The sequence below is a fragment of the Electrona antarctica genome, assembly GCF_951216825.1.
Source record: "Electrona antarctica genome assembly, chromosome: 22".
Lineage (NCBI taxonomy): Eukaryota > Metazoa > Chordata > Actinopteri > Myctophiformes > Myctophidae > Electrona > Electrona antarctica.
Window position 1 is genome coordinate 32,481,438 of NC_136805.1, and position 12,009 is coordinate 32,493,446.

General features: G+C 46.3%; 1 protein-coding gene across 2 annotated transcripts in view; it reads right to left on the reverse strand.

The window, feature by feature from the left end:
* The window catches only part of LOC306915970 (BAR/IMD domain-containing adapter protein 2-like), a 94,657-nt gene extending 84,673 nt beyond the window's left edge, over window positions 1-9,984 (reverse strand). For both annotated transcript variants that reach the window (XM_079493671.1, XM_079493670.1), the window contains exon 1: window positions 9,465-9,984. In XM_079493671.1, the coding sequence (XP_079349797.1) occupies window positions 9,465-9,512 (48 nt within the window). In that variant the 5' untranslated portion in view covers window positions 9,513-9,984. The remainder of the gene's footprint in view (window positions 1-9,464) is intronic.
* Between the last annotated feature and the right edge of the window lie 2,025 nt (window positions 9,985-12,009).

Sequence of the window (12,009 nt, forward strand, 5' to 3'; positions counted from 1 at the left end):
CATACAGTATTGCTCACGGATGCAGACAGACACACACACACACATTACACAACACGAGCTCCGTGCATAGAATGACAATGAGACTCTCTCCCTCTGTCGGCCGAGCATCGAGCCGAGAGCTTGTAATCCAACGGAACACATTAGTGCTTCAGCATTATATTCCATGGTATGCGTACCGTGTAGGTCATACGGCGTGAGGAGTGTGCTAATATTTAGTGACAACCGTAACTGATATGTGCACGTTGCGTACATTATAGCGCTCACGGCACAATCCCTCAACACGCTCCCCCAAACCCCCCCCCCCCCCCCCCGCGAGCCGAGGAAGGGGCCGTTATTTTTTTGCCCCTGCCCTGGCTATGACTGTATGCGCCTATCATTTCACAAGAGCTTGCACTGCTTGACTGCCTTCAGGAGATGGAAATTCAGTCTCCATCATCACACTGTGTTTATGTATGTGTGTGTGTGTGTGTGTGTGTGTGTGTGTAGTACGCATCCAGCCAATTTCCCTTTCAGATGAGCTCTTATCGGTACACACTGAGGCGACTCAGGCGAGCCAGCCAGCGAGCAGAGAGAGGTAGCGCTGGTGCCTTTTCCACAGGCGCAGGCCGAGTGGAGGAGGGGGCTATGGGGAGGTGGGTGGTGGGAGGAGGGGGGGGGGGGGGGGGTGCACTTCCGATTCCATATATGGAAGTGCTGGAATTCCCCCACCCATAACAGCAACAGGGTACCGACCTCACCTTCGGGTGCGTTCGGTTTCCGTTCGGTTATGTGTCACTGGGAAGGGGGAGCTGTGTGTGTGTGTGTGTGTGTGTGTGTGTGTGTGTGTGTGTGTGTGGTGATTTTGTCGGCTAAGAATATGACGAACATTTTTTTGTCGACTATTCATCAGATTGATTCTGATAATAAAAAAAATATTGCGATTATTAGGCGATTATGTAATAATTGTGGAAGGCCTAGTCCGACAGCGACGATATGCTAACACAGTACAGTACAGTACAGTACACTACGAACCCCATGCAGGCGATCAGTTGACAGTTCACCATAGCTGGAGGGTTTGACTGGTTCATGAAACTAACTGCAGTGTACAAAGCAGTGGATTCATATTAGCCGTTCATCTGAGATCTGCCTACTGGTGCGAGAACAGAACATATGATGAGCGGAGATAAGAAGAGAACATGGTTCATCGTTTGAGTGGGAGGAATCTATGCAATACTAGTGTACATGAAGCCGTGCACGCACACTAGGGGATACAGCCTATTATAGCGGTGAGATAAAAGCCAGTTCCTGCTTGGACTCCCACTAGCACAACCACTGCCTTCATGATTAAATGTCACTCTAGAAAAAGGTAGCAATGGGAAGGCAAATCTCCTATTAAAAGCGAGCGTGCACGCACTCACTCACTCACTCACGCACGCACGCACGCAATGAATTCTAGCCTTCATTTCCTCCTCATGCCTCTCTTTCCCTCTAATTAGAGCTGGAACTTGAGCACAAAAGGTCCTCACTCCTCAACCTCCTCTTCTATTCTATCCCCTTCCGTTTCTGGGGGGGGGGGGAGCCCCAATGTTCCCCGTAACGTTCCTCTCTCGACCTCAGCAGTCAGTCTCCATCTCTGCACCTCATATGAACGCGTACAGTATAGGAGGGGCCGTTAGACTGCATTCCCACCCAGCAGAAGCACAGTCAGAGCTTCAGGGCACGAGTGTGATGACAGCTATAGGCTATACGGTGCGAGCCAAGAGCTAGGAGAACAGTTGGTACAGTATAGGAGGCAACACAGGACACACTTACACCTGCACAGCTGCTAGGAACTGCCTAACGTGCTTGCTAGAGTGCACGTCCAGGGCTTCCCTGGTGGTAGCCATGGTATATTGGTTCATGGTCCAACTTCAGCCTGTTTTTTTTTCGCGCCGGCTACATTTACCGAGCAAACGTGCAACGTTCAGATTTAAAAACCGCCGGTTTCCTATATTAAGCACACTGACCGCACTGCCAATATAAACTAATAGGCGAGTGCGCTCCCGGTATTAAGAATGCACGGGTGCCAATTGCCGACCCAGCTAAATTCTAACATCCGTGGAACCTTGGTGAGCGCTTAAAATTGAAATCTGAACGTTTATCTACACGTTTGCTCTGTAAATGTAGCCATCGCAGAAAACAGGCTGAAGTTGGACCATGACTCAGACTGTCTGATTATGACAGTCATGTTTCAGGTCTACCCTGGTGGAAATGTTTAACCCATTTAGACTGCACCTGAGCTCCGATTTTAAATCGATCTGCTTCTCTTGTCTTAAGCCATATTCGCACGGAAATAGCATTACCCCAGGACCTCAGGTAAGATGTAATAATCACAGAGGACGTCTGTTTTTAATCCTGTGCAAATCCACCATGTCAGTGATTTGGGCTGTAATAATTGCAGGCCAAATTACCTACCATATTTTTATTATTTTAGGTCCTATGATAATTGTAGTCCCGTGCGAATAGGGCTTTTGATATGGTTGATTCACCAGGTTTTCTAAAGCAAGCATTTAAAGTAAACGTGTGAACTCGTGGACACCTCTGCCATGTACTGAACATGAACACGTCAAGGAACGGCCTCCTCTTACGTAACAACACGCAACAATAGGCAGACAATGTCATCAGGGTATGCTTAATTGCAACACATTGCCATTAAGAAGAGATTAGGCTTAACCCACTTACACAATAAATATATATAGTACTTAATTGACCGGGATCCCCCAGGGATGTGTACTTGCCCCTCAGTCACTCCCCCCACCCCCCCCCCACCCGCCTCCCTCACAATGCGTCGCAAGTTGGCAACGCAAAGTGAGCTTGTATTTTTCGACGAATGTTGGCCTGCTCCGACATGGTCAGAATAGGGATGAAGGCCCGGGATGAAAGGAAGCCCTGGAGCCCGGGAAGACTCAGTGAGTGGGGATCCGATAGACGCACAAAGCCGGATATATAGCTCCACACAGAGACAATGGAGGTTGAAAGCACTGTGATTAACACAGTCTATCCTCTCAAAGATACACAGTTCCATCAGTCTCTCCTCGCAAACACACACGCGCACACACCGGGAGGATTAATACGCTCCTGTATACCATCGTGTCTCATCACATAGTGGGTGGATGAGTGACTCGGGGTGAGGTTTCCTTCTTTTTTTGCAGTTGAGATCATTCAAGGTGAGTTCAGGAGACCCCCCCCCCCCCCCCCACCCACCACCACCACCACCACGATGAGCTTATGCTGTTCCACCAAGACCGTCTTTCTCCCTCCGGTGTGATTGTGTCAAAGTAGTGATCACCACGCCTCCCTCTGATTAGTCTGCCTTGTGGCAAAAGATTCCAACTCCCCCCTCCCCTCCACTGCTGCACACATCCAAGCCCCCCCCCCACCCCCCACCCCCTCAACAGATGCCCTGCCTCTCACCTGCAGAGCGCTGGCTGGGACAACAGCTCTCGCTCTCACACACACACTCACACACCCCCCCCCCCCCCATTCATTTAACGCTCTCAAGAGTTAAATTATTGTTAAACATCTGCATTACTTAATTTACAAGAAGTGTACACAATTAGAGAATGTAGAATAATTGTTATTTTGATCAACGTTATGTCTCCTGTCATAGCAGCATCAATACAGCATGGAATTGTGGACAAAATCATGTCCAACGCAAAAATATTCTCAAGTTTTGGGTCTGAGAGGCTAAATCTCAGCCCATAAATAATGGGCCTTGATACAAAAAGGGTTGAGTGAAACCAGGAGAGTGAAACCAGGAGTGAAACTCTCGGTTTGCCAGTAGTAACACTCCGGAGAGGTACAGTAGAAGGAAGAAAGAGCCGCGTGTTGACAGACTGTACTTCTGTGCTGCTTATGGGGATCACGTGTTAGTCAGCATTAACATTCTTCTGTCAAGAACAAATATTTCTGGCATGCTGTGTGTGCATTTGTCATATGACCAGTTTTTGCCCTTGTGTCTTAAAGGTATATTCAGTGATTTCACTTAATTATTTTTATTTTGGATAATCCTCCCTACTATAAAGTGTGCTGACCATATAAGGAGTTCCTCCCTGTCCCCAGTGAGCCCCTGGGGTAAAACAAAACCCTAGTTTCGGTTTGGGCTTTGGGTGGCAAAGCCTTCATCCAATCAGGATGAGAGGGGCCTTCCTCCAATCATGATCGAGTGGGGCGGGCCTTGGTGCACGTGCTGTTGGTCTGTTGTACTTCCCCCACTGTAGAGCGTGTGCATGTGCACATCTTGTTACCGGGGCGGACCGGGGTTTTCCAAATCACTGAATGCTCCTTTAACTCACTGGCCCTTATTGAAACTAGCTCCTCGCCACTCGCCCTACACACTTCCACTCGGTTTGAGCATAGATATATAAATAATAGAGACGCCACCAGAATTCCCCTCCCACCCAGTGCCTTCTCTATTATTTATTTATCTATGCTCAAACAGAGTGAAAGTGTGTAGGGCGAGTGGCGAGGAGCTAGTTTCAAAAAGGGGGTCTCGCTGCCAGGAACGTCTCAGGACGTCTTTTTTGCCCATGTCACTCGTTGCCAAGAACGTCTTAGCCTAAGACGTCCCGACGTCAGTCGGGATCGGGACTCGAACCCGCAACTTTTTATACATTTATTGATTCAGAATGGTCTCACCGATATTTACGGTATATGTAGCTTCCGATGCTAGGCAACGCTCGCTTCCGCTGTGGTCCTTCCGTCCTTCCACTTTGTCCATTATATGCGTGTTTTTCTATGAATTGAGGCTCAGATTGAGTTGATTGAACAGAACGTCGATGTTAGGAGCTCATTAAAAAAAATTGGCAGTATGTCGCGGTTACAATATTAACGATTCTGGTGAAAGTAACTACCAGCAGATTAGTTTTGGGGTCTTCAAAATATAAGACGCCGCTGCCTCCCACGGTACATAAGTTGCAGCGCCGGAGTCAATGGTGGCAGCGAATGAGTTTTAAAGAGGCTCACGGCTGGAAATATGACAATATTTACAAGCGGGGATTTACGCCTTACATCACCTACGGCAGCTCCCTGGAGGAAGACAGCACATGATGTATACAGTAGTTACAGTACATATACGTGCATCTGCAGGGACGATTGATGAGTCAGCCGTAAATAAAGCTGCTGAGTGACTTAAATACGTTCAGCAACATGCTATTTATGACTCATAAACGAGTACACACACACACACACACACACACACACACACACACACACACACACACACACACACACACACACACACACACACACACACACACACACACACACACACACACACACACACACACACACACACACACACACACACACACACACACACACACACACACACACACACACAGCTGAACCAATCCAGTCAATAATATATCCATCTACCTATTCAGTCAAACATAAACCAATGAGCCGAGTCCCGACAAACATCTGAACAAAACTGCTTCTGACTCACCGCATTTCTTATCAAAGGTGATAGCCTACACACACACCAAGAGATTTGTATAAGATTATGAATTAGAGGCTAAAGCAACAGTACATTGTGTGTGTGTGTGTGTGTGTGTGTGTGTGTGAGTGTGAGTGTGTTTAATCACTCTAATGTGGGGTGAAGGTTGGCAAAATGTGAGCAAGGTTGCAGCAAGCAGCCCACATTCCTGTCCACAGATAAATTCATGGCCAGCCCCAGTATCAGTCAGTGATGTGGAGGCTGAGATACAAGCACGACACGCGCGCGCACACGCACACGCACACACACACACACACACACGTGTGAGTCACACAATATCGCATTCCCACAGCTCCCCATCTCTCAGCAGAGAGGCGATGACATTACTCAGCAGTTGTCAGGTTGAAACATTCAGTTCAGTTCTTTCCTCTATTGGCTCAATGTGACTGAACTGCCTCAGACCTCATTTATAATTTTTTCCGTTATATCGCTCACCGAAAATATGTTCAAACGTCTATTCTTGGCCAGTAAGCAGCTGGCCAGCGGCTAACTACAAGTACACTCTTGTCAAACTTTTCGGGTACTTTGATTGTTGGCCACTTAAGTCTTGAGTTAATGACCGTGCTCTCTGGTAGTTTTGCTCTACTCATACCAACACTGTACAGTTCAAGCCCCCTGTGCCACTGGTTGTCCAGGGACCCACAGGGGTCAGGCCTCGAGTCCCCAGTAAAGGGACCATGGAACCAAATGGACCCTAATGGGTCCTGATTTTTAAAGGACCACTTCATCTATTTTCAACGCATCTTCATGACATATAATCATTCGTCACTAATGCTCATTGAACAATGGCTTCCATCCAAAAAATGGCCGTGAATAATAGTCAATTAGCTTTGAAAAATGAAAATCCCCATCGATGTCCTTGGTAGGTTCCTGAACTGTCCATAGCCCACAATGAGGTGCAGGGAGAGAGAGTGGACAGTGAATCAGTGAATCTAAGTGAATCAAATCAAGGTTTTTCACATTGATCTTTTTACAATAATATACTTAATAGTAAATGGACATCGGATCCAAAAAGATCTGCCTCTGGCTCTACTTGACATGTACTGGATCACCGACTCCTGCTCGACTCGGGTGCACTTGCACAATACACACGGACCACTGGGACGTACACCACAGAACCAATGACTAATAATAATTACCCAACAAACAATTGACAAAAGGTGGCACATTACATTACTAGCTGGGCTCACCATCATCACATACGGCCAGTTGAAAAACCTCTCCATTAGCCGTTGAGTGCCACCATAGCCTCAACATTAAGCCACAGAGTGTCAGTCGCTCACTAATCAGTCCCCAGCAGGAAGTCACATTAGCATTAGCAGTGTTCTTCTCTTCCTACGTCTCCGAGTGAGCACCTGCTGCTTCTGTAATGATGCTTCCTGCTGATGGATGGATGGAGGGAGGGAGCAAAGAAACATGTTGAACTCTCTGCAAACAGAATTCTCTTTTCGCTCCCCCTGATTTTTAATCACTTTTTAAATCAGGACTCGAACCTGCGACATGCTGTCACTGGCTACACAGTAGGCTAGCCTATAGAGCGTTGCAGTCCCGCCCCCTACCAGGGCCCAGGAAATGATTCTCCGTTCATTTTCCTCATAGACTTTTCAGAAAGTATTTATTTAAAGACGTTTACGCCATGGACAAAGCCAACTCTTGTCGTGACAAATCATGACAATAAACACAATGTTTTGGGCCAAACAAAGAATTAGAAAGTAGAAAAAAACGGCAGGTTACAACACTTATTTTGTTGTTTTTCTTCTTTGTAATTGTTTGTTGGCTTTGTCCGCGGCGTAACAGTCTTTAAATAAATACTTTTTGAAATGTCTATGGGAAAAATGCATTGGGATTCATTTCCTGGGCCTGGCGTCGTCATGACAGGGGGCGGGACTGCGACGCTCTATAGGTTGCATGATTTTGCACTTTTTTGAGTGGTGCAGCCACTCCAAGTAACAGCAATGTCCGTCCCTCCCTCCCTATGTATGTATGTCCCTATATGTTTGGACCAACAGGTGCTAAAGTGGCGCTGTTGCTACAAACAGAGAGAGAGAGAGAGAGTGTTGCACTGTTGCCAATACCACACGAGAGAGAGAGAGAGAGAGAGAGAGGGAGGGAGGGACTTGTGAGAGAGAATGTGCAGCAATGTCTGTACCGTGAGTGACTCTGCAACGTGCAGCATGACAGGCAACGCTGAGGCCAGGAACCAGACCCCCCGGGGACCCCCACACGGAGTTGCACCACTCACTTCACACGGGTGTGATTTTGTTTTACAAAATATAGGGCTGGGCTAGGACTCACCAAAATCGTGAGTGCCATTGATTGGAACCAAAAATCCATCCCCAATGCTGGCCTTTTCTCTTCTTGACAAGGATTTTCTCCTGCTTCATCTCTGTGGCTTTTCTTTTCACTGCTTGACAAGCCCTTTCTCATCCGCGCATGCACCGCACGCACGCACGCACACACACACACCCCTTCCTCATCATCCAGTTACTCCTCCTCATCGTTATCTGCACTCTCCTTTCATTCCCCCCCCCCCCGTCTTCTGGCATCTCTCCAGCTCTTAATGATCCAACAGAAACGTTCCGCAGGTCACAGCGGCAGGCCGTGACTTCCACAGTACCATTGATCACCCATTAGAGTTCTTTCAAAGGGTTGTGTGTACACACGTGTGTGTGTGTGTGTGTGTGTGTGTGTGTGTGTGTGTGTGTGTGTGTGTGTGTGTGTGTGTGTGTGTGTGTGTGCTCGCAGGAATAACTCCATGGTCATCATCATCACTTTAACACTATAAAAGCAATAACAAATTGAATAGGCGGCACATCTTTGGGCTTTAAAAAGAAGCAGTTATTTCTCTCCTCCCCACTTACGTCACATTACATAACATCAACTACACTGCCATTCCTCTGCCAACAGTGACAGTCTGTCTGTGAACTCTCCTTGACCTGCAATATGTCCTGCCAGGCAGTGTCATTCTCTGCAGACAGACACACACCTGGCCTTGTACAGAAACCCTTCGACCTTCCATATTTTATATTTCACTTCACTGACCAGTCCAGTCCAGAGTATGCCAGTTTCCAGAAATCTCTTCGCCTAAAATAGCCGATCTACAAGCTCAACATGTCTTCAGATGAGCTGGTACATCTGTTATTTTAGCTGAAAATGGATGATGTTGGACATTCCGAGAACAAGAAGTCAAACGTTGGGGGGGGTGAATACAGCACATGTTGACTTGTTGACTAGGCCCTATAGTCAACAACATCTATAGTCACTATGGGGATATGAGTGACAAATGAATGGTTGTACATTCAACTGCATTGGGAAAGTTTTCACACAGTTTCCATCTAATGCGTCATATACTTCTTCACTTATTATCCACTTGACTAAGCTACAGTACAATAACCTTTCACTATTCAAGATAATTATTTGGGATTAAAAGATCTCACAAAAATCAACTGGATTATTCATAACTGTTGCTGGCTGGGGGCTATACAATATACAGCCTATCTATCTCTCTAATGAGAGAACAATTGAATGCAGACGTGCAGCTGAACTTTGTTAGAATTAATTTCAAAGTATGAGTCATATGCAGTCACTCAGCCACGAGGGAAGCAGAAAAGCAGTTTGCCCCACGGCTTGGACTCCTCAGCCCTGACAGACTGACTGGCTGCACCATTCACTGTCAAGTGAAGCCAATGTTAAACGGCATCGCAGGCAATCAAATCCATAATGGACAACAGCTGGACAAACGAAACGGGACATTTAGAAGTTTCATCAGCCTACGACGACGAACCGTCCCGACATAATGTCAATGGTGCTGGTGCAGCTAAAAGCAGCAGGTGTCACGGTCCGTCACTAAATTCACAATCGACTTTGTTATTATTATGCAACATATGGAGAGTCTGACTGTCACCGAGTCAGCGGAACGAGAACTGGACGTGCATCATCATCATCTTACCTTATAGACATTCTCCGTTATGCGGTGCACCTCGTCGGTCCGGGACATCTTTGAAGAACTGTCGGCCAGAACCAGTCCAGAACAACCATAGACAAGATCTCCTCTTTCTTGGACTGGGTGTGTGGGGGGGAGCTTTCCCCCAATCCCCCCAACTAAAATGCTACTGAAATGACTGAAGAAGATGAACCAGAGAGTTTGTGGTGGTGGTGGTGGTGGTAGACAGTGGTAGTGGGGGAACTGACTGTTACTGCAGCAGTGGTAGAACTAGAAGTCTTCAGCTGAGAGAGAGAGACGAGCTGTGGAATCCCTGCTTTTATAAGGAAAGCCCTGCTCCACGTACTAACTGCACCCACACTGGTGTGTCCCACGCGCGGGCACGGCACACACAGTCAGTCGGTCGGCGGTATAGGAGTGTGTGGGCTGTATGAGAGCAGAGGCGCACTTCTCACAGATTCCTACTCAGAGCGCCTATGTGGTGCCATTTGAACGAGCCACGCCTCCATGTCTTTCATGCTGCTGCCCACATTATAGCCGCCCTCTCCGCCTCTGCGTAAAAAATCATTCATATAATACCAACCTGAATGATGCTGCGGCTGCTTGCTGTGCTGTGCCCCCATACATACAAAACCATGAACCAGTGGGTTTTCAAACCTTTTGATACCTTGCCTTGGCCTTATTTATTCTGTATTTGAGGCTTTGAGCCACCATTTGATGAGATTAAGCCTCTCAGACCAAAAACTAAATGTTTTTTTTTTGTCCACAATTCCATGCTGCACCGATTTAGTACCATAGGAGAAATAATTAGGCAAATGTTGATCAACAATAACAATTCTCCTACATTCTCTAATTGTGTAGACTTCTTGTAAATTAATTAATGCAGATGTTTAACAATAATGACATTTAGTTAAACTATCTATAAAGGGTCTATTTGGTTACCAACTCTCCATCATTTAGCTGGGCACCACCTGGCTGGAACCCCCTCAAGGACCACTGGTGATCCCAGGACCACTGTTACCTAGGGCAGTGGTTCCCAAAGTGGGGTCTGGGGACCCCTAGGGGTCCTTGAGGGAGTTCCAGGGGGTCCCCAGCTAAATTAGTTAGGATGAGTTAGGAACCAAATGGACCCTTATGGGTCTGTAACTCTGAGTGTACAAATGGAACCAAATGGACCCTTATGGGTCTGTAACTCTGAGTGTACAAATGGAACCAAATGGACCCTTATGGGTCTGTAACTCTGAGTGTACAAATGGAACCAAATGGACCCATTTGTACACTCAGAGTTCAGAGATAGAAATGCCATTACATAGGGGACCGTAGCCTAGTGCATGTCAAACTGGGGGTCCTTGAAATGAAAATGGTTGAAAATCACTGCTAGAGCTGCAAAAGTCTTCTCTTATGGGGGTCCTTGGCATATCTTTTCAAATGGGGGTCCGCATGCGTATCATTTTGGGGGTCCTTGACATGAAAAAGTTTGGGAACCATTGACCTAGGTTATATAACCAATGTTACCTACAATACCTAGCCCTACGCAGTAAAATACAGTACACAGTTAACGAATGGAACCAAAGGTCCATTTGGTTCCATTTATTTTATATAGGCCTACACAACACATCAGATCACCCTGGGTATTTTACTTTTACTGTGAGATTGTATATTTCTACATTCCCATTCATGAAGCCATGTAGCGTGTCATTTACATGTTTTATAATTTACAGGCAGTGTTTTAGTGTGAGAAGATTTCGCTACACAAGAGAAGAGATTGAAATTGTGTAGCGTACCTACCCTACATTACTAGGCTAAATGTTTCCATTGTTCAGTGAGAGAGATGTGAAGACATTCTATTTTGTCACCAAAATCCAGAGTTAGTGAAAATCAATCATGGTTGGTCTTTGGAAATGTCATTATGATTTGTTTTGGGCATAATTAGGCTACGCTTCATTATATTAAGCCAGGTGTAATATGTAGGCTACAGTGATGTCAATATATACTGTGTCAAATTGTCAATGGTGCATATTGACACTGACAGGCGGATTCTTGAAGTCACCTAAACTCAACAAGGCCAGTGTGAACAGTCCACATGCACTGTTCTGCAACTGTGAACATCGTGCATGTGATGAACGTGAGTGGAAGACAGAATGAGAAAGAAATAGTAGACATGGATAAAAAACAAACGAATAACGCGTGTCTCTACAGCGAACCCTCAACCCTCACACACACAGACCTGCCTCATTGGAGGATGAGGTTGGACCGTGGAGGCAGAAGGAAGGTTGTCACAAGAGCCCCCATGACGCCCCCCGCCCCATCTACACACACACACACACACACACACACCAGTGGTGGAAAAAGTACTCACATTTTTTACTTAAGTAAAAGTATCAAGTACAAGTCTGGAATTCAAAATACTCCAGTAAATTACAAAAGTATTGGTATCAAAATGTACATAAAGTAGGCCTACCAAAAGTAAAAGTACTCATTACATAGAATGTCCCATTATAAGTTATTTGACAATAGCTGATCTCTACAGTACAATGTGTCGCATTGCGAC